The 24,384-nt window shown below is 40.7% G+C and overlaps 1 protein-coding gene across 15 annotated transcripts in view; it reads left to right on the top strand.

The window, feature by feature from the left end:
- The window catches only part of LOC139760399 (uncharacterized), a 216,838-nt gene that overhangs the window by 70,216 nt on the left and 122,238 nt on the right, over positions 1-24,384 (top strand). For all 15 annotated transcript variants that reach the window (XM_071683539.1, XM_071683547.1, XM_071683535.1 and 12 more), the window contains 4 exons: positions 5,866-5,976; positions 15,680-15,772; positions 15,909-16,046; positions 20,106-20,252. In XM_071683539.1, the coding sequence (XP_071539640.1) occupies positions 5,866-5,976; positions 15,680-15,772; positions 15,909-16,046; positions 20,106-20,252 (489 nt within the window). The remainder of the gene's footprint in view (positions 1-5,865; positions 5,977-15,679; positions 15,773-15,908; positions 16,047-20,105; positions 20,253-24,384) is intronic.

Raw genomic sequence — 24,384 nt, 5'->3', positions numbered from 1 at the left:
AAATGGGGCCTTTGGTGTCTTTTCCTAGCGCTACCTCGCACACATGAGGGGGGGAGGGGGTTGTTATTCCATGTGTGGCGAGGTGGCGATGGGAACAAATAAAGGCAGACAGTATGAATCATGTACACGTGTATATATGTATATGTGTGTGTGTGTATATATATGTGTACATTGAGATGTATAGGTATGTATATTTGTGTGTGTGGACATGTATGTATATACATGTGTATGTGGGCGGGTTGGGCCATTCTTTCATCTGTTTCCTTGCACGACCTCGCTAATGCGGGAGACAGCGACAAAGCAAAATAAATATAAATAAATAAGAAAGAAAACATTGTGGTTTATGACAGGATCCTGGTGCACAATATATTCATTTATATGCATTAGTATGATGTTTTTGATTCTTAGTCTTCTTTCCCTCTGTTCAATTTCTCTTTGACAAAGTCATACCTGCCAGGAAGGGTTGCCCATACATTTCCTCTTGTAGGATCAAAAGACAGGCTAAGACGTCCTAGAAATGAACATCATTCTGCGCTAACTATTGGCCTGTTGCTTTGATATCTGTCATTTCCAGAGTCTTTGAATTCCCTCCGCAACTCCCTCATCCTCAGACATCTTGAATCTTGTACCCCCCTATGGTATTTATGTCTGTACAGTAATGTCTTTTTGAAAGTCTTACTTCATTTTGTACAGGAAATATTAAAAGGAAATAAGGATTGCTTACTGCTGAAGGAATTTGTTTTTTCTTCTTTTTTCATTATTATACTTTGTTGCTGTCTCCCACGTTAGCGAGGTAGCGCAAGAAACAGACAAAAGAATGGCCCAACCCACCCACATACACATGTATATACATATATGTCCACACATGCACATATACATACCTATACATTTCAGCGTATACATACATATACATACCTATACATTTCAGCGTATACATACATATACATACACAGACATATATACACATGTACATGATTCATGTAGATATATACACATGTACATGATTCATACTTGCTGCCTTTATTCATTCCTGTTACCACCCCGCCACACATGAAATGACAACCCCCTCCCCGCATGCGTGCAAGCTAGCACTAGGAAAAGACAACAAAGGGCACATTTCATTCACACTCAGTCTCTAGCTGTCATGTATAATGCACCGAAGCCACAGCTCCCCTTCCACATCCAGGCCCCACAAAACTTTCCATGGTTTGCCCCAGATGCTTCACATACCCAGGTTCAATCCATTGACAGCACGTCAACCCTGGTATACCACATTGTTCCAATTCACTCTATTCCTTGCACGCCTTTCTCCCTCCTGTATGTTCAGGCCCAAATCGCTCAAAATCTTTTTCACTCTATCCTTCCACCTTCAATTTGGTCTCCCACTTCTCCTTGTTCCCTCCACCTCTGACATATATCCTCTTTGTCAATCTTTCCTCACTTATTCTCTCCATGTGACTAAACCATTTCAAAACACCCTCTTCTGCTCTCTCAACCACACATCTCTCTTACCCTTTCATTACTTACTCGATCAAACCACCTCATACCACATATTGTCCTGAAACATCTCATTTCCAACACATCCACCCTCCTCCACACAACTCTATCTATAGCCCATGCCTCGCAACCATGTAACATGGAACCACTATTCCTTCAGACATACCCATTTTTGCTTTCCGAGATAATGTTCTTGCCTTCCACACATTCTTCAGCGCTCCCAGAGCTTTCACCCCCTCACCCACCCTATGACTCACATCTGCTTCCATGGTTCCATCTGCTGCCAAATCCACTCACAGATATGTAAAACACTTCACTTTCCCCAGTTTTTCTCCATTCAAACTTACCTCCCAGTTGACCTGTCCCTCAACCCTAATGCACCTAATAACCTTGCTCATATTCACATTTACTCTCAGCTTTCTTCTTTCACACACTTTACCAAACTCGGTCACCAACTTCTGCAGTTTCTCACCTGAATCAGCCACCAACGCTGTATCATGAGCGAACGACAAATGACTCACTTCCCAAGTCCTCTCATCCACAATATATTGACTGCATACTTGCCCCTCTCTCCAAAACTCTTGCATTCACCTCCCTAACAACCCATGCATAAACAAGTTAAACAACCATGGAGACATCACACACCCCTGCCACAAACCGACATTCACTGAGAACCAATCACTTTCCTCTTTTCCTACTCCTACACATGCCTTACATCCTCGATAAAAACTTTTCACTGCTTCTAGCAACTTGCCACCCGCACCAGATACTCTTAATACCTTCCACAGGGCATCTCTATAAACCCTATCATATGTCTTCTCCAGATCCATGAATGCTACATACAAATCCATTTGTTTTTCTAAGTATTTCTCACATACATTCTTCAAAGCAAACACCTGATCCACACATGCGTTCACGCTCTCAATCAATACCTTCCCATATAATTTCCCAGGAATACTCAACAAACTTATACCTCTGTAATTTGAACACTCACCTTTATCCCCTTTGCCTTTGTATGATGGCACTATGCATGCATTCTGCCAATCCTCAGGCACTTCACCATGAGCCATACATACAATGAATATCCTCACCTACACGTCAATAACACAGTCACCCCCTTTTTTTTTTTTTTTTTTACAAATTCCACTGCAATACCATCCAAACCCGCTGCCTTGCTGGCTTTCATCTTCCGCATAGCTTTCATTACCTCTTCTCTGTTTACCCAATCATTCTCCCTGACCCTCTCACTTCGCACACAACCTCGACCAAAACACCCTATATCTGCCACTCTATCATCAAACACATTCAACAAACCTTCAAAATACTCACTCCATCTCCTTCTCACATCACCACTACTTGTTATTTCCTCTCCTTTAGCCCCCTTCACTGATATTCCCATTTGTTCTCTTGTCTTATGCACTTTATTTACTTCCTTCCAAAACATGTTTTTCTTCTCCCTAGAATTTAATGATACTCTCTCACCCCAACTCTCATTTGCCCTCTTTTTCACCTCTTGCACCTTTCTCTTGACTTCCTGCCTCTTTCTTTTATACACCTCTCCGTCATTTGCACTATTTCCCTGCAAAAATTGACCAAATGCCTCTCTCTTCTCTTTCATTAACACTCTTACTTCTTTATCCCACCACTCACTGCCCTTTCTAATCTGCCCACCTCCCACCTTTCTCATGCCAGAAGCATCTTTTGCACAAGCTATCACTGCTTTCCTAAATACATCCCATTCTTCCCCCACTCCCTTTACCAGTCTCTCCTGGTACTTCCTCACACAAGTCTCCTTCCCAGTCTCACTTACTCTCATCACTCTCTTCACCCTAACATTCTCTATTCTTTTCTGAAAACTTCTACAAATTTTCACCTTTGCCTCCACAAGATAATGATCGGACATCCCTCCAGTTTTCCCTCTCAGCACATTAACATCTAAAAGTCTCCCTTTCGCGTGCTTATCAATTAAAATGTGATCCAATAACGCTCTGGCCATTTCTCATGCTTACATATGTATACTTATGTATATCTCTCTTTTTAAACCAGGTATTCCCAATCACCAGTCCTTTTTCAGCACACAAATCTACAAGCTCCTCCCCATTTCCATTTACAACACTGAACACCCCATGTACACCAATTATTTTTCAACTGCCACATTACTTACCTTTGTATTCAAATCACCCATCACTATGACCCAGTCTCGTGCATCAAAACTGCTAACACGCTCACTCAGCTGCTCCCAAAACACTTGCCTCTCATGATCTTTCTTATGCCCTGGTCCATAGGCACCAATAATCACCCATCTCTCTTCATCCACTTTCAGTTTTACCCATATCAATATGGAGTTTACTTTCTTACACTATCACATACTCCCAGAACTCCTGTTTCAGGAGTAGTGCTACTCCTTCCTTTGCTCTTGTCCTCTCACCAACCCCTGACTTTACTCCCAAAACATTCCCAAACCACTCTTCCCCTTTACCCTTGAGCTTTTTTTCAGAGCCAAGACATCCAGGTTCCTTTCCTCAACATATAACGTATCTCTCCCTTTTTCTCATCTTGGTTACATCCACTTACATTTAGACACCCCAATCTGAGCCTTCAAGGAGGATAAGCACACCCCGTGTGACTCCTTCTGTTTCCCCTTTTAGAAACTTAAAATACAAGGAGGGGAGGGTTTCTAGCCCCCCCTTCCCCTTTAGTTGCCTTATGCAACATGTGGGGAATGCATGGGAAGTATTCTTTCTCCCCATTCCCAGGGATAGCCTATTTTTTTTTTTCTTCTTTTTTTTTCTTTGTTTTTTTTTTGCCGCTGTCTCCCGCGTTTGCGAGGTAGCGCAAGGAAACAGACGAAAGAAATGGCCCAACCCACCCCCATACACTTGCCTTGATTCAATCCACTGACAGCACGTCAACCCCGGTATACCACATCGCTCCAATTCACTCTATTCTTTGCCCTCCTTTCACCCTCCTGCATGTTCAGGCCCCGATCACACAAAATCTTTTTCACTCCATCTTTCCACCTCCAATTTGGTCTCCCTCTTCTCCTCGTTCCCTCCACCTCCGACACATATATTCTCTTGGTCAATCTTTCCTCACTCATTCTCTCCATGTGACCAAACCATTTCAAAACACCCTCTTCTGCTCTCTCAACCACGCTCTTTTTATTTCCACACATCTCTCTTACCCTTACGTTACTTACTCGATCAAACCACCTCACACCACACATTGTCCTCAAACATCTCATTTCCAGCACATCCATCCTCCTGCGCACAACTCTATCCATAGTTCACGCCTCGCAACCATACAACATTGTTGGAACCACTATTCCTTCAAACATACCCATTTTTGCTTTCCGAGATAATGTTCTCGACTTCCACACATTCTTCAAGGCTCCCAGAATTTTCGCCCCCTCCTCCACCCTATGATCCACTTCCACTTCCATGGTTCCATCCGCTGCCAGATCCACTCCCAGATATCTAAAACACTTCACTTCCTCCAGTTTTTCTCCATTCAAACTCACCTCCCAATTGACTTGACCCTCAACCCTACTGTACCTAATAACCTTGCTCTTATTCACATTTACTCTTAACTTTCTTCTTTCACACACTTTACCAAACTCAGTCACCAGCTTCTGCACTTTCTCACATGAATCAGCCACCAGCGCTGTATCATCAGCGAACAACAACTGGCTCACTTCCCAAGCTCTCTCATCCCCAACAGACTTCATACTTGCCCCTCTTTCCAAAACTCTTGCATTCACCCCCCTAACAACCCCATCCATAAACAAATTAAACAACCATGGAGACATCACACACCCCTGCAGCAAACCTACATTCACTGAGAACCAATCACTTTCCTCTCTTCCTACACGTACACATGCCTTACATCCTCGATAAAAACTTTTCACTGCTTCAAACAACTTGCCTCCCACACCATATATTCTTAATACCTTCCACAGATCATTTCTATCAACTCTATCATATGCCTTCTCCAGATCCATAAATGCTACATACAAATCCATTTGCTTTTCTAAGTATTTCTCACATACATTCTTCAAAGCAAACACCTGATCCACACATCCTCTACCACTTCTGAAACCACACTGCTCTTCCCCAATCTGATGCTCTGTACATGCCTTCACCCTCTCAGTCAATACCCTCCCATATAATTTACCAGGAATACTCAACAAACTTATACCTCTGTAATTTGAGCACTCACTCTTATCCCCTTTGCCTTTGTACAATGGCACTATGCACGCATTCCGCCAATCCTCAGGCACCTCACCATGAGTCATACATACATTAAATAACCTTACCAACCAGTCAATAATATTTTCAAGTGTATCTTTCATTTATTGCCTCCTATCAGATATTTGCAAACAAGACTGGATCCTCTGCTGAAGAAACAACCCAAACGTCATCAAGTGGTTTTTACTCACCTGCATCTCAGACTCCACATATTTCAAAACTGGAAAATGAGGTAAAGGATTTTTGTGGCTTTTTTTAAAAAAGCTTGATTACTGACCTGATGTGTTGCCTTTAATTCTTAGTAGAGCTCTCTAAGCTGTTTGCATATTTTCTCTTTCCTTCATTTGTACTACTATTTTTCTGCAATGCTTGGACAACAATAGTGTTTAGGGTTTCTAAAAGTAGTATTCAGATGGAATAGTATACAGTAGCTAAGTGCATATTTTTTATGTACAGTTAATTATTAGAATTTTGATTAGTATTACTAAAAATAGATTCAGGTTTTGATTAATTTTCTCTGCCACCTTCATGTTTTTGATTGTGGACACAAATCATGGAGGATATACATATTTGACACTTGCATTTCCATAAATTTCAGATTATGAGTGGACCTTTAGTATTTCTATAAGATAGTGAATCTCCTGAGGCACATGTTTGTTTAAGGTAGAAAATCTCATGAGGCACATGACTGTTCAAGACTGAACATTTCTTCAAGCATATTTTTGTTTTATAGTTAATTTGCTTGTATGTGTGCCGAATTCAGGTAGAAATATGGAAATTTAATTCCTACCATTCTTATTGTATATCTAGTCAAGTCTTCCAGGTACTGTACAAATTTATTGCAGATTATAGAAGAGAGATTTATTAATATTTGCCAAAAGTTTTTATCACAAGCTTATTTTTTAGTTTTATCTTAGAAGTTAAGATGTACACCCTATTTGGCTAACAAAGGTCTAGAGTTGGCATAATGAGCTATGATATTTTCATCACTGAAAAGCCTGGTCCTTGCACAGTAAACCTTTGATTTACTCCGTTCTTTGCTGTGTTATCCTTTTACATAACAACCTACTTGTGTGATACATGCTTGTCAATAGATCTGTAATATGGTATCTATCTTTCTATCTCACTGATGCCTGTTCCCTCTAGGAACACCTTCAAAGGGGTGGCCATGGCAAAAGAGTTTCCATAACTGGTGAACTCCAATGCTGCTTAGCCTTCAATACCTTAACCTGAACAAATCACTGGCAGAGGGCAACTCTAGTGCAGTGTTTCCAGAGGCTCATCCCTAAAGTTTCTTTGATATACTGTTCACCAGTATCCATATACATATGTCAATAGGAGTAATGGTCAAAGAGCGTTACTGGATTATGTGTTAAATGATAGGTGTGTAAAAGAGAGACTTTTGGATGTAAATGCTCTGAGAGGGGCAGCTGGAGGGATGGTCTCATCACTATCTTGTGGAGGTGAAGGTGAAGATTTGTAGAGGTTTTCTGAAAAGAAGAGAGAATGCTGGGGAGAAGAGAGTGGTAAGAGTAAGTGGGCTTGGAAAGGAGACTTGTGAGAGGAAGTACCATGAGAGATTGAGTGTAGAATGGCAAAAGGTGAGAGCAAATGATGTGAGGGGAGTAGGGGAGGAATGGGATGTATTTAGGGAAGCAGTGATAGCTTGCTCAAAAGATGCATGTGGCATGAGAAAGGTGGGAGGTGGACAGATTAGAAAGGGTAGTGAGTGGTGGGATGAAGAAGTAAGGTCGATAGTGAAAGAGAAGAGAGGCATTTGGATGATTTTTGCAGGTAAGTAATGCAAATGACTGGGATATGTATAAAAGAAAGCAGCAGAAGGTCAAGAGAAAGGTGCAAGAGGTGAAAAAGAGGGCAAATGAGAGTTGGAGTGAGAGTATCATAAATTTTAGGGAGAATAAAGGGATGTTTTGGAAGGAGGTAAATAACGTGCGTAAGACGAGAAAACAAATAGGAACTTTGGTGAAGGGGGCTAGTGTGGAGGTAATAACAAGCAATGATGAAGTTAGAAGGAGATGGTGTGAGTATTTTGAAGGTTTGTTGAATGTGTTTGAAGATAGAATAGCAGATATAGGGTGTTTTGGTTGGGGTGGTGTGCAAAGTGAGAGGATCAGTGACAATGGTTTTATAAACAGAGAAGAGGTAGTGAAGGCTTTGCTGAAGATGAAAACCAGCAAGGTGGTGGGTTTGGATGGTATTGCAGTGGAATTTATTAAAAAAGGGGTGACTGTGTTGTTGATTGGTTGGTAAGGATATTCAATGTGTGTATGGATCATGGTGAAGTGCCTAAGAATTGGCAAAATTCATGCATAATGCCATTGTACAAAGGCAAATGGGATAAAGGTGAGTGTTCAGATTACAGGGGCATAAGTTTGTTGAGTATTCCTGGGAAATTGTATGGCAGGGTATTGATTGAGTGTAAAGGCATGTACAGAGCATCAGATTGGAGAAGAGCAGTTTGGATTCATTAGTGGTAGAGGATGTGTGGATCAGGTGTTTGCTTTGAAGAATGTATGTGAGAAATACTTAGGAAGACAGATGGATTTGTTTGTGTGTGAAAGAAGAAAGTTAAGAGTAAATGTGAATAAGAGCAAGGTTATTAGGTACAGTAGGGTTGAGGGTCAAGTCAATTGGGAGGTGAGTTTGCTTTGTGGAAGGTTTCAAGAGTATATAGTATGGGAGGTAAATTGCTCGAAGCAATGAAAAGTTTTTACCAAGGATATAAGGCATGTGTACGAGTAGGAAGAGAGAAAAGTGATTGGTTCCCAGTGAATGTCGGTTAACGGCAGGGATGCGTGATGTCTCCATATATGTTTGATTTGTTTATGGATAGGGTGGTTAGGGAAATGAATGCAAGAGTTTTGAAGCGAGGGAAAAGCATGCAGTCTGTTGTGAATGAGAGGGCTTGGAAAGTGAGTCAGTTTTGTTGTTTGCTGATGATACAGTGCTGGTGGCTGATTCGGTTGAGAAACTGTAGAAGTTGGTTACTGAGTTTGGTAAAGTGTGTGAAAGAAAAAAGCTGAGAGTAAATGTGAATAGGAGCAAGGTTATTAGGTTCAGTAGGGTTGAGGGACAAGTTAATTAGGAGGTAAGTTTGATTGGAGAAAAACTGGAGGAAGTAAATTGTTTTAGATGTATGGGAGTGGGCTTAGCAACGGATGGAACCATGGAAGCGGAAGTAAGTCACAGGGTGGGAGAGGGGGCGAAGGTCCTGGGAGCATTGAAGAGTGTGTGGAAGGCGAGAATGTTATCTAGGAGAGCAAAAATGGGTAAGTTTGAAGGAATAGTGGTTCCTACAATGTTATATGGTTGTGAGGCATTGGCTATGAATATGGTTGTGTGGAGGAGGGTGGATGTGTTGGAAATGAAATGTTTGAGGACAATTTGTGGTGTGAGGTGGTTTGACTGCGTAAGTAATGAAAGGTTAAGAGAGATGTGTGGTAATAAAAAGAGTGTGGTTGCGATGGCAGAAGAGGGTGTATTGAAATGGTTTGGACACATGGAGAGAATGAGTGAGGAAAAATTGACTAAGAGAATGAGTGAGGAAAAATTGACTAAGAGGATGTATGTGTCAGAAGTGGAGGGAACAAGGAGAAGTGGGAGACCAAATTGGAGATGGAAGGATGGAGTGAAAAAGATTTCGAGCGATCGGGGCCTAAACATACAGGAGGGTGAAAGATGTGCAAGAAATAGAGTAAATTGGAACGTTATACTATACCAGGGTCGATTTGCTTTCAATGGATTGAAGCAGGGCATGTGAAGCATCTGGGGTAAATCATGGAAAGTTTTGCGGGGCCTGGAGGTGGTAAGGGAGCTGTGGTTTCATTGCATTACACATGACAGCTAGAGACTGAGTGTAAATGAATGTGGCCTGTTTGTCTTTTCGTGGAGCTACCTCTCTGGAGAGAGAGAGAGAGAGAGAGAGAGAGAGAGAGAGAGAGAGAGAGAGAGAGAGAGAGAGAGAGAATGCTGTTTCCTATGTGGCAGGGTGGCAATGGGAATGGATGAAGGCAGCATGTATGAATATGTACATGTGTATATATGTATGTCTTTGTATGTAGGTGTATATAATGAAATGTATATATGTGTGTAAATGTGTGTGAGGGTGTTTATGTATATACATGTGTATATGGGTGGTTGGGCCATTCTTTGTCTGTTTCCTTGTGCTACTTTGCTGATGCGGGAAACAGTGAATAAGTATAATAAAATAAAATGAAATAAGCAGTATCCAGGAAGGAGTATCATTTAGTCTCTATTAAAGTTCCTCTCCTGAAACATCTTACCTGTTTAGAGCTCCACACTTGTATTTCCTGCTCTCCTGAAATTTACCTGTTGTCTTACTTTTGTAGTGTACTAACACACTTTGCTCAGATAGTTTTCAAGTCATACAGTGTTTGTGCTGTATCTTTATCAACCACTCTGCCTTTGATAATGCCATTCTTCCCTCCTTCCATACATGATATCACATTTGCTTTGAAAAACCTTTCCAACTGCATATAGTATTATGGATTGTACAACTCTTAACAAATCTAGTCATAAGTGAAGACATACATTTTGCATTCCTTTTCAAAAGGTTTGTGTGTATGTATTAGGAAGGTCACCAAGCCGCACAATTAGCACATCGTGAAATATCTTCTCCCACATTTTTGATCTTTCACTTTTGATCTAATATCACAGATGATTTTGTAGCATCACAATTGATTTTTATGCCTAAACTCCACATTGAAATGTAAATCATTGGCTTCTACTTTATAGTGATATATGATAGCCAGACCTGTATACAGCAAGTCCATAGAATTTTCAGACAGTGTTGTTTAATCTTTTTAGATGTATTTTTCAAAGATTTTTTGAGATAAAGACTTTCAAAAATGGGGATGACTATGTTGTTGATTGGTTGGTAAGGACATTCACTGTATATGTGGTTCATGGTGAAGTGCCTGAGGATTGGCAGAATGCATGCATAGTGTCATTGTACAAAGGCAAAGAGGATAATGGTGAATGTTCAATTTACAGTGGTGTAAGAGTGTTGAATATTCCTGGGAGATTGTATGGGAGGGTATTGATTGAGAGGGTAAAGGCATATACAGAGCATCAGAGTGGGGAAGAGCCGCGTGGTTTCAGAAGTGGTAGAGGATGTGTGGATCAGATGTTTGCTTTGAAGAATATATGAGAGAAATACTTAGAGAAACAGATGGATTTGTGTGTAGCATTTATGGATCTGGAGAAGGCATATGATGGGGTTGATGGAGATGCTTTGTGGAAGATATTAAGAGTATATGGTGTGGAAGGTAAGTTGCTAAAAGCAGTGAAAAGTTTTTACCAAGGATGTAAGACATGTGTATGAGCAGGAAGAGAGTGGTTGGTTCCCAGTGAATGTTGGTTTGCAGCATGAGTGTGTGATGTCTCCATGGTTGTTTAATTTGTTTATGCATGGGGTTGTTAGGGAGGTGAATGTAAGAGTTTTGGAGAGAGGGGTAAGTATGTTGTTTGTGGTGGATGAGAGGGCTTGGGAAGAAAGTCAGTTGTTGTTTACTGATGAAACAGCATTGGTGGCTGATTCAGGTGAGAAACTGCAGAAGCTGGTGACTGAGTTTGGTAAAGTGTGTGAAAGAAAAAGCTGAGAGTAAATGTGAATAAGAACAAGGTTATTAGGTTCAGTAGGATTGAGGGACAAGTTAATTGGGAGGTAAGTTTAAATGGAGAAAAACTGGAGGAAGTGAAGTGTTTTAGATAGCAGCGGATGGAACCATGGAAGCAGAAGTGAGTCATGGGGTGGGGGAGGGGGTGAAGGTTGTGGGAGCATTGAAGTATGTGTGGAAGGAGAAAATGTTATCTCGGAGAGCAAAAATGGGTATGTTTGAAGGATTAGTGGTTCCAACAATGTTATATGGTTGTAAGGCATGGGCTATAGATTGGGTTGTGCTGAGGAGTGTGGATGTGCTGGAAATGAAATGTTTGAAGACAATATGTGGTGTGAGGTGGTTTGATTGAGTAAGTAAAGAAAGGGTAAGAGAGATGTGTTGTAATAAAAAGAGTGTGGTTGCGAGAGCAGAAGAGGATGTTTTGAAATGGTTTGGTCACATGGAGAGAATGCATGAGGAAAGATTAACAAAGAGGATATATGTGTCAGAGGTGGAGGGAATGAGGAGAAGCAGGAGACCAAATTGGAGGTGGAAAGATGGAGTGAAAAAGATTTTGAGCGATTGGGGCCTGAACATAGAGGAGGGTGAAAGGCGTGCAAGGAATAGAGTAAATTGGAACAATGTGGTGTACCGGGGTCGACGTGCTGTCAGTGGATTGAACCAGGGTATGTGAAGCGTCTGGGGTAAACCATGGAAAGTTTTGTGGGGCTTGGATATGGAAAGGGAGCTGTGGTTTCAGTGTATTACACATGACAGATAGAGACTGAATTAGAACGAATGTGGCCTTTTTTGTCTTTTCGTAGCGCTACATCGCGTTTGCGCGTGGGAGGGGGATGCTATTTCATGTGTGGCGGGGTGGCAACGGGAATGGATAAAGGCATCAAGTATGAATGTGTACATATGTATATATGTCTGTGTATGTATATGTATGTATATGTTGAAATGTACAGGTATGTATATGTGTGTGTGTGGGTGTTTATGTATATATGTGTGTATGTGGGTGGGTTGGGCCATTCTTTCGTCTGATTCCTTGCCCTACCTCCCTGATGTGGGAGACGGCGGTTAAGTATGAAAAAAGTTTTCAGTACATGTCAACTTCACCCTGCCATTTATCTGTGTACATATCTATATCTCTGATGCCCATTCCCTCGTGGAACTCCCATCAAGGTGGTGGCCATGACCAAAGAGCCTCCACTTATTTCTGTTTTTACATGAGTCCCTTACCTGTTTAGAACTCCACACTTGTATTTCCTGCTCTCCTTCAAATTTACCTGTCTTACTTTTGTAGTGTACTCACACACTTTGCTGAGATAATTTTCAAGTCATACAGTGTTTGTGTGGCATCTTTATCAACCACTTTGCCTTGAATAATGTCATTCTTCCCAACTTTCATTCATGATATCACATTTTCTTTGAAAAACCTTTCCAACGCATATAGTATTTTGGCTTGAACAATTCTTAACAAATCTAGTCGTAAGTGAAAACATACATTAGCAATCCTTTTCAGAAGGTTTGTGTGTGTTTATTAGGAAGGCCACCAAGCCTCACAATTATCACATCTTGAATTATCTTCCCCCACATTTTTAATCTCACTTTTGTTCTAACATCACTATAATTTTGTAGCATCACAATGCATTTTTATGCTAAAACTCCACATTGAAATGTAAATCATGGGCTTCTACTTTATAGAGTGATACATGATAGCCAGACCTGTATACAGAAGTCAGTAGACTTTTCAGACATTGTCGTTTAATCTTTTTAGATGTATTTTTCAAAGATATTTTTTTTGATTTTCAAAACATTTACATAAAATTCCATGGCCTGTGGTGGAACTTTCTTCAAGTATGGACCAAGATAAGTTCAAGGTTAAACTTTTTTAAAAGTGGCTTTAAAGTATAATAATGGGTCTGCTGCTGGGAAACAAATGTACAAAGTTTCATGGCCAAAAGTTACACTTTCTTTAAGTTATGAGTTATTAGAAGTTACTGCTATTCAAGACTGTAGTCATGAATCTTATGCTGTACAGTTTTCAGATGCTGAGAAATAGCTATATTAAGTGTATGAAATACAGTTTTAAGTTGTGACAAAGGTTAAATTGAAAGTTAAAGTGTGACTTCCAGCATTAGACAAATTGATCCATAGGTATACTTTATTTATTTATTATACATAGTCGCTGTCTCCCATGTTAGCGAGGTGGCACAAGGAAACAGACAAAAGAATGGCCCGACCCACCCACATACTCGTGTATATACATAAACTCCCTCACACGCACATATACGTACCTATACATTTCAATGTATACATACATATACATCTTTCTTTCTTTCTTTCATACTATTTGCCATTTCCCACGTTAGCGAGGTAGCTTTAAGAACAGAGGACTGGGCCTTTGAAGGAATATCCTCATCTGGCCCCCTTCTCTGTTCCCTCTTTTGGAAAATTAAAAAAAAAAAAAAAAAAAAAAAAGAGGGGAGGATTTCCAGCCAACCGCTCCCTTCCCCTTTAGTCGCCTTCTACGACATGCAGGGAATACTTGGGAAGTATTCTTTCTCCCCTATCCCCAGGGATACATATACATACACAAACATATACATATACACACGTACATATTCATACTTGCTGCCTTCATCCATTTCCGTTGCCACCCTGCCACACATGAAATAGCACCCCCTTCCCCCCGTGTGCACGCGAGGTAGCTCTAGGAAAAGACAACAAAGGCCACATTCTTTCACACTCAGTCTCTAACTGTCATGTGCAATGCATCGAAACCACAGGAACCTTTCCACATCCAGGCCCCACAGAACTTTCCATGGTTTACCCCAGATGCTTCACATGCCCTGGTTCAATCCATTGACAGCACATCATCCTTGGTATACCACATCATTCCAATTCACTCTATTCCGTGCATGCCTTTCACCCTACTCTATGTTCAGGCTCTGATCGCTCAAAATCTTTTTCACTCCATCCCTCCTCCTCCAATTTGGTCTCCCACTTCTCCTCGTTCCCTCTACCTCTGACACACATATCCTCTTTGTCAATCTTTCCCCTCTCATTCTCTCCATGTGACCAAACCATTTCAAAACACCCTCATCTGCTCTCTCAACCATACTCTTTTTATTACCACATATCTCTCTTACCTTTTCATTACTTACTTGATCAAACCACCTCACACCACATATTGTCCTCAAACATTTCATTTCCAACACATCCACCCTCCTCTGCACAACCCTATCTATAGGCCATGCCTTGCAACCATATAACATTGTTGGAACCACTATTCCTTCAAACATACCCATTTTTGCTCTCCAAGATAATGTTCTCACCTTCCACTCATTCTTTAACGTTCCCAAACCAAGATAATGTTCTCACCTTCCACACATTCTTTAACGTTCCCAGAACCTTCGCCTTTTCCCCCACCCTGTGACTCACTTCCGCTTCCATGGTTCCATCCGCTGCTAAATCCTCTCCCAGATATCTAAAACACTTCACTTCCTCCAGTTTTTCTTTATTCAAACTTACCTCCCACCTCCCTATTAACTTGCCTCCAAACCATCTGCCATTATTATGTATTCATAGCATAGAACGGTACATTTTTATTAGGTGTCATTGTATCTAGAGAAGAAAGACCAAAGAATTGGATGGAAACACATAGTGATATTTGTCTATCACTTTGAGTAGATTTTATGTAGAAATGATTTTCATTTCATAGACTTTTGTGTACTCTGTCATCACTATTGTAGGAGACTTGGGTTCTGTCTCTCACTCCATCTCACCAAGGTGGATGTCATTGACATCAGCTTTAAAGGCTGAAGTAGATTTTATGTAGATGTGAGTTTTGACTTAAGATACTCTGTAGGTGTGGAATGCCCTTGGGAGACTGTCATGTGATTTTGATTTTTTACTAAATTAAGACCACTTGCTGATCTGTCATTCTGTTAAACTCCGCTGTGCTCATTCAGTATGTTTTAAATGTTTTTTGGTATCTAGAGACAGTCAACAGTTCAGATGTCTTGAGAAAATTGTGTATTACTTTGTACCAGCTTGATGTCAGTGCAGGAAAAGGCATGCTTGATTTAGATGATAGCTTTAGGTTTAAGCTGCCATATGCCAAGTTAAATCAAAGTATTGAGCTATTAGGTCAAAGATTGAATTCAGCTATGAGATCTTATCGTAGGTAAACTTTTAGACATAAAAGGAATGCTGCAGCTTTATGTAGCTTGCTTTATGTTGCTCACCCCTGACTACCTTCCCCATCTTCCCATTAATATGTAGCTTGCAGAGAAAAACATCCTTCTGCGGGAGCTACAGAGCCATCTGGCAGCATCCCGACAAGAGCTACATCTGAAAGATGAAACTCTGTATAAGGTATTGTGTTGATGACTGCAAATGACTGTAATATTTGAAATTTTATTTACTTCTGTTGTATATAAGTTTATTGATGGACTGAAAGGACAAAATATAATTGTGTGTTTGTAATATTCCTGTGTATTTGAATTAAAAGTTGGAGCAAAAACTGGAGTCATCTCGACGTGACGGAGGTCAGAAAGGAGAGCGTATGCAATATTTAACAGGCCAACTAACCAGTCTTCAGTTGGAAGTTGGTCGCACCCATGGTCAAGCAGAACAGCTCCGTAGACAGGTACTATGTCTGGATGTATTTTGTCTATTATTTATTGGCATCAGCTGTGTATATGCTCTCCAGATGCCTGTGCTGATGCAGTGGTAAAGGAATTTTTTATTTATTCTTGAAAAAATGCTGCACTTTCTCTCACATCCAAGTACATGAGATTAGATTAGCTTTCATGTGAATGCTACTCTTGTATATTTCTCAACCCTTTAAGTGAAGCCTAAGATAGAAAGGTGTTTCACTGTGACATACAAAATTAACAAAATTTTAAAAATTTGGAAGAAATGAGATTTAAACAACACATAATGGACATTTAAAACTTGTTGCAATATTAAACATCTAATTCTTGCCATGCTGCCACTGTTCTCAAATTTAGAGAGTACCCAGCAACCTATTGCATCATCCTTTTTTAATTTTCCTCCACTTTGATGAATGATTCCTCTAATTTTATGTTTAAAATCATCCTCTTTATGGCCTCTTGATATGTCCATATCAGATAGCTGGCTATTATTACTATAGTAGCCACTTAGAATTAAATCTCTACACTGCAGCTTAGCAGGGTGGGACCTATTTAGGAGAATGTTCCCTCTTTCTCTCTTTATGTTTATCTATGGGTAACTGAGAATCTTAGGAGTTTTTCACAGAGTTGTTAGAGTTGCAGATGACATCAAATCTGTCTGTGCCTCAAGTAATTTTGGGACTATTCAGATATAGACAGGTAAATTCAAAATTTATATGTTCATGCTCAACACTTTTCTGGAATGTGAATATAACCTCTCACCACTTTAGTGATATATGTATAAAAGAGTTGCTTTATTGATTTTACCTGGGATAATTAGAGTTATGGGTGACAAATGGCATATGTATACATACAGTGCCAGCGTAAGAAACTGGCACAGTACTTGCAGTGTGACGCATCATATGAAAATATCAATGAACAAGATAGAACAGGTCACTCCCTCCCTCATTGTATGATGCCCCTTATCCTTGATACAATCCTGAAGGTGCTTGGGAACAGATGCAGCAAGATGCTAAAGGTGTTTAGGGTCAAAGTTGTCCCAAATATCCTGGATGGTAGCTTGGAGCTTAGGAATGCTGGATGTACCCCACCCACACAACTGTGACTATAATCAACTACAAATTCCCAATAGGGTTAAAGTCAGGTGAGTTACCTGGCCAGTCCTATGTGTATGTCACACTACAAAATGCAAACCACATATGTATTGATTTATCAGTGTCGCACGGTACACCATCTTGCATAAAGATATCACAACCAGTCTTCTCAAAACAGTCAGGTAATTTATACACAACAGCTCGATGTACTGATTCATAGTCTCATTTTAAAGTAATATAACAAGACTTCTAACACCATTATAGTCAAAAAGCCCCAAGCCATTAGTGAGTCTGGAAATTTTACGGTTGCTTGAATGTACTTAGGGTCATATGGGTCACTACCTGGCCTCTGGTACACTTTGCCTCAACTGCTGCTGGTAACATCAGATGTAGCCTCACCAGACCTCAGTACTTTCTTCCACTTTTTGTCGTCCCACTGCAAATATTTCTTGGCAGATGCAAGTCTATTCTTGCACTGGCAGTCTGTCAGAAGCGGTTTCTTGCAAGGCGCATACCTCTTGAATTTCAAATCATGAAGCTGGCTATGAATAGTATGTACAGACATATGACCAAGTAGCCTAGGGTTGCATTCCTTTAATTGTTGTGCTGAAATATGTGGATTCTTGTCTCTTCTTGATGTTGAATAATCTTCAGAGTGCTTTGGGAAGTGACACAAGGTTGTTCAGGTTGTGTCTTCTAGGTAGTAATGTCAGTGCCAACACTGTCAACGAAGCACTCCATCCATCTTTGCACACTTCATACTGCCAGCCCTGTAGTTTCAGCTATATCTTTATTACACTTCCCTGCCTTGTACAAGAGTACAGTAGCAGCAATATCCTCTTTAGACAAGTCCTTAGGGCCGGGCATTGCAGCACAAACCCACCACAAACCACATGTGGGTAAGGTAAAAAAGCAGATGTTAGGGAGACTAAAAAAAAGATGACCCACCACAATAGCTTCAGGTAATCTGACTGCCACCTGTTGTTACCTTGGGGGTAAAAAAGAATAAAGAAAAAAAATCCATGACCTGCCCCAATATTTTTTGTTGTTTCTGTCGTGTTTGGGGTGTGATACAAACGGGTGAAATATACTGGTTTGGTTAAGAGAGAAGAGGTAGTGAGTGATTTGTGGAAGATGAAATCTGGCACAGTGGCGGGTTTGGATGGTATTGCAATGGAATTTATCAAAAAAGGTGGTGACTGTGTTGTTGATTGGTTGGTAAGGATATTCAATGTATGGATCATGGTGAAGTGCCTAAGGAATGGTGGAGAGCATGCATAGTGCCATTGTACGAAGGGAAAGGGGATCAAGGTGTGTCTTCGAACTACAGAAGCATAAGTTTGTTGAGTATTCCTGGGAAATTATATGGGAGTATATTGATTGAGAGGGTGAAGGCATGCACAGATTGGGGAAGAGCAGTGTGGTTTTAGAAGTGGTAGAGGATGTGTGGATCAGATGTTTGCTTTGAAGAATATGTGTGAGAGATTCTTAGAAAAACAGATGGATTTGTATGTAACATTTATGGATCTGGAGAAGGCATATATGATAGGGTTGATTAAGATGCTTTGTGGAAGGTCTTGTGAAGAGTATATGGTGTGGGAGGTAAGTTGCTAGCAGTGAAAAATTTTAACCAAGGATGTAAGGCATGTGTACAAGTAGGAAGAAAGGAGAGTGATTGGTTCCCAGTGAATGTCGGTCTGCAGTAGGGGTGTTTGATGTCCCTATGATTGTTTAATATGTTTATGGATAGGGAGGTGACTGCAAGAGTTTTGGAGAGAGGGGCAAGTATGCAATCTGTTGGGGATGAGGGGACCTGGGAAGTGAGTCAGTTGTTGTTTGCCATTGATACAGGTCTAGTGGCTGATTCAAGTGAGAAGCTGCAGAAGTTGGTAACTGAGTTTGGAAAAGTGTATGAAAGGAGAAAGTTGAGAGTAAATGTGAATAAGGCAAGGTTATTAGGTTCAGTAGGGTTGAGGGACTAGTTGGCTGGAATTAAAGTTTGAATGGAGAAAGATTGGAGGAAAAGAAGTGCTTTAAATACCTGGGAGTGGACTTAGCAGCAAGTGGAACCATGGAAGCAGAAGTGAGTCATAGGGTGGGGAAGGGGGCAAAAGTTCTGGGAGCAATGAAGAATGTGTGGAAGGAGAGAACGTTATCTCGGAGAGCAAAATTGGGTATGTTTGAAGGAAAAGTAGTTCCAACAATGTTGTATGGTTGCGAGGCATGGGCTATAGATAGGGTTGTGCGGAGGAAGGTGGGTGTTGGAAATGAAATGTTTGAGGACAGTATATGGTGTGAGGTGGTTTGATTGAGTAAGTCATGAAAGGGGTAAGAGAGATGTGTGGAAATAAAAAGTATGGTTGAGAGAGCAGAAGAGGGTGTGTTGAAATGGTTTGGACATAAGGAGAGAATGAGTGGGGAAAGATTGACAAAGAGGACTTATGTGTCAGAGGTTGAGGGAAGAAGGAGAAGTGGGAGACCAAATTGGAGGTGGAAGGATGGAGTGAAAAAGATTTTGAGTGATCAGGGCCTGAACATTCAGGAGGATGAGAGGCATGCAAGAAATAGAGTGAATTGGAACAATGCGGTATATAGGAGTCGACTGAATGAATGTATGTGTTGCTAGAAGAAAAGCATGGTAAAGGTAAATGGGCTGCAGGTTGAAATTTGCAGGACAAATTAAGGTAAAGAGGATTGAAAATTTGAAAGTATTATCCTTGAAGACCATTTTTATCTGTGAAAAAATAAATTTTTTATGATGACTATTCTAATGCTAGTTACCTCACTTGTTTAAGACACTTGCATTGTTTTACAGATTCCAGATATGATTTTTTTTCAGTTTGTATGAATTTTTTTTATTTCTTCTCTTCCCCTTAAGGCTAAAGAGTTTCAACACTTTTTTATATTCATGAACTTATGAGTATCCCTAATGATCAACCTGCTTTTTTCCCCGTTCAGGTTGAAAAGAAAACAGAATTGGTTGAAAAGTTGGAGACAGAAAATTCATCCTTAACTCAACAGCTGAATGAAAAATCTGCCACATTAGAAAGATTCCAAACTGAGATTCTTAAGATATCATCTGAACTAGAGAAGAAGAAGAAGGAGGTATTGAGAATTCTTATTATCCTATTATGATTTTACCACTTAAAAGATTATTTTAGCTTTTGACAAATGTTAGTGTTGCTATATAGAAAACTTAGATTGAATAATAAAAGGTAGGGTAAGAGAGAGTTATGGTAGTAAGACTTATGGTTGAGAGAGCTGAAGAGGATGTGCTGAAATGGTTTGGTTATATTCATAGGATGAATGAAGGGAGGCCAAGAGAGTATACAGTACATGCCAGAAGTGGAGAGTAAAAGGTGGGATATATGGATAGAATGAGTGAGGAAATGCTGACTATGAGGTTGTAGGGTTTTGATACATTTGATATGATATGTTTTTAGACATCTAGAGACTGGATGTGAGCAATTGAAGCCATTTTTTGTCTGATCCTGGTGCTGCCCCACTGCAAGGGAAATGTCAAATGAGTTAACGACAGGAACAGATGAAGAAAAGGCCTTATTTAATCACTTCCACTCTGTCTGTCATGTGTAATGAATAGAACCATAGACCCCTATCCACAACAAGGCCCTATGGACCTTTCCATGGTTTCCCTTGGTTGCATTTATACCCTGATTCAGTCCACTGACAGGATGTTGCCCCTTGTATACCATTGCTCCAGTTCATTCTATCCTGTGCATGCCTTTCAATTTCCTGCATGTTTTATTCACATCTTTCCATCTCCAATTTAGTCTTCCGCTTCTCATTGTCTCCTCCATTTGTAACACATAAATCATCTTCGTCAATATCTCCTCACTCGTTCTCTTCATGTGTCCAAACCATTTTAGCACACCCTCTTTGGTTTTCTCAACCATTTTTTTTTTTCATATTGCCACACCTCTCTTTTGCCCTATCATAACTTAATCAATCAACCCTCCTCACACCACATATTATCTTCAAGCATTTAACTTTCAACACTTTATCCTCTTCTGTACATTGTCATCTATAGTCCATGCCTTATATCCATAAAACATTGTGGGACTGCTATGCCTTCAAACATATCCATTTTCACTGTTCCAGATAGTATCCTTTCCAAAGATACCCAGGTTCCCAGAACCTTCACCCCCTCACTCACCGTATAACTTACCTCTGCTTTCACGGTTCCACTTGCTGCCATCTATACTTTCACGTATTTAAAATAAAACATCTTCTCCTCCAAGTTTTCTTCATGAAGAATTCGAGCTTGCACCCTATCTGACCTGCCTGGTTTCAGTGCTAAACCAGTAACTTTTTTCTTTTTTACATTTACTCCTAATTTTCTCCTTTCACACACACTTCTAAACTCATGACTAACTTCTGTGGTTTCACACTCGAATCTGCCAACAGTTCTGCATCATCAGCAAAGAGCAGTTGACTCACTCCTCATGATCTGAAAACCTCAGACAGATTGAAGACCTGCCCCTCTATCCAAAACCTTGCATTTACCTCCCTCAACACCTCATCAGTAAACTGATTAAACGGCCATGATGAAAGCGTACACTCTTGCCACAGATGCACCTTATGGAACCTCCCACCCTCCTTTATTCCATCCCACATTCTTGCTATATACTCATGATAAAAACTCTCATTGCTTCTTGTAACTCTCCTCCCACACTGTATATTTGTAACTCCCTCCACAAGCCATTTTTATCAGCCTTATCATATGCTCTCTCCAGTTCTATAAATACCACATATAGATAATTTTGTTTCAATATTTGTTGTACAAGTCCTTCACAGCAGACTCCTGATCCACATATACTCTTCTACTCCTGAAACCACATCTTTCCCAGTTTAATTCCCTGTGAATGCCACCACCCTCTCAGTCAACACTCTTCCATACAACTTACCAGGTACATTAAACACTCATACCTCTGTAATTTGAACTCTCACCTTTGTTCCCCTTGCCTTTATACAGTGGTGCTGTATGTGCATTCCTTCAATCCATAGTTACAGCACCATGAGCCATTATTTTTATTTATAAAATTATTTATTATACTTTGTCGCTGTCTCCTGTGTTTGCGAGGTAGCGCAAGGAAACAGACGAAAGAAATGGCCCAACCCCCCCCCCCCCATACACATGTATATACATACGTCCACACACGCAAATATACATACCTACATAGCTTTCCATGGTTTACCCCAGACGCTTCACATGCCTTGATTCAATCCACTGACAGCACGTCAACCCCGGTATACCACATCGCTCCAATTCACTCTATTCCTTGCCCTCCTTTCACCCTCCTGCATGTTCAGGCCCCGATCACACAAAATCTTTTTCACTCCATCTTTCCACCTCCAATTTGGTCTCCCTCTTCTCCTCGTTCCCTCCACCTCCGACACATATATTCTCTTGGTCAATCTTTCCTCACTCATTCTCTCCATGTGCCCGAACCATTTCAAAACACCCTCTTCTGCTCTCTCAACCACGCTCTTTTTATTTCCACACATCTCTCTTACCCTTACGTTACTCGCTCGATCAAACCACCTCACACCACACATTGTCCTCAAACATCTCATTTCCAGCACATCCATCCTCCTGCGCACAACTCTATCCATAGCCCACGCCTCGCAACCATACAACATTGTTGGAACCACTATTCCTTCAAACATACCCATTTTTGCTCTCCGAGATAATGTTCTCGACTTCCACACATTCTTCAAGGCCCCCAGAATTTTCGCCCCCTCCCCCACCCTATGATCCACTTCCGCTTCCATGGTTCCATCCGCTGCCAGATCCACTCCCAGATATCTAAAACACTTCACTTCCTCCAGTTTTTCTCCATTCAAACTCACCTCCCAATTGACTTGACCCTCAACCCTACTGTACCTAATAACCTTGCTCTTATTCACATTTACTCTTAACTTTCTTCTTCCACACACTTTACCAAACTCAGTCACCAGCTTCTGCAGTTTCTCACATGAATCAGCCACCAGCGCTGTATCATCAGCGAACAACAACTGACTCACTTCCCAAGCTCTCTCATCCCCAACAGACTTCATACTTGCCCCTCTTTCCAGGACTCTTGCATTTACCTCCCTAACAACCCCATCCATAAACAAATTAAACAACCATGGAGACATCACACACCCCTGCCGCAAACCTACATTCACTGAGAACCAATCACTTTCCTCTCTTCCTACACGTACACATGCCTTACATCCTCGATAAAAACTTTTCACTGCTTCTAACAACTTTCCTCCCACACCATATATTCTTAATACCTTCCACAGAGCATCTCTATCAACTCTATCATATGCCTTCTCCAGATCCATAAATGCTACATACAAATCCATTTGCTTTTCTAAGTATTTCTCACATACATTCTTCAAAGCAAACACCTGATCCACACATCCTCTACCACTTCTGAAACCACACTGCTCTTCCCCAACCTGATGCTCTGTACATGCCTTCACCCTCTCAATCAATACCCTCCCATATAATTTACCAGGAATACTCAACAAACTTATACCTCTGTAATTTGAGCACTCACTCACCATGAGCCATACATACATTAAAAATCCTAACTAACCATTTAGTAGCACAGTTACCCCTTTTCTGATTATAATATTACTATTATAATTATCATTTTATTTTCATACATATTTGCCACTTCCTGCATTAGCCAGGTAGTGTCAAGAACAGAGGAATGAGGCGTAGAAGGTAAATCCTCACTTGGCCCTTTTCTCTGTATCTTCTTTTGGTAAAGTAAAAACTGGAGGAGAGGATCTCCAGCTCCCCACTCCCACCCCTTTTAGTTGCCGTTTGTGACATGTAGGGAATACATGGGAAGTATTCTTTCTCCCCTATCCCCAAGAGTAATTATTATTATGTGTGAACAAATGTGGCCTTTCTGTCTGTTTTTGCGGCACTACTTCGCTGATAGAGAGGATGGTGATGCTGTTTCCTGTAGCACTGGGATTGGATGAAGGCAAGCAAATATGAATATGTACATGTGTATATATGCGCATATATATATACCTGGGTCGACGTGCTATCAATAGACTGAACCAGGGCATGTGAAACGTCTGGGGTAAACCATGGAAAGGTCTGCAGGGCCTGGTGGGGATAGGGAGCTGTGGTTTTGGCGCATTACACATGACAGCTAGAGACTGAGAGTGAACAAATGTAGCCTTTTTTTGTCTTTTTTCCTGGTGCTAC

The sequence above is a fragment of the Panulirus ornatus genome, chromosome 36 (genome assembly GCF_036320965.1).
Source record: "Panulirus ornatus isolate Po-2019 chromosome 36, ASM3632096v1, whole genome shotgun sequence".
Classification (NCBI taxonomy): domain Eukaryota; kingdom Metazoa; phylum Arthropoda; class Malacostraca; order Decapoda; family Palinuridae; genus Panulirus; species Panulirus ornatus.
This window is presented reverse-complemented; position numbering and strand designations above follow the sequence as displayed.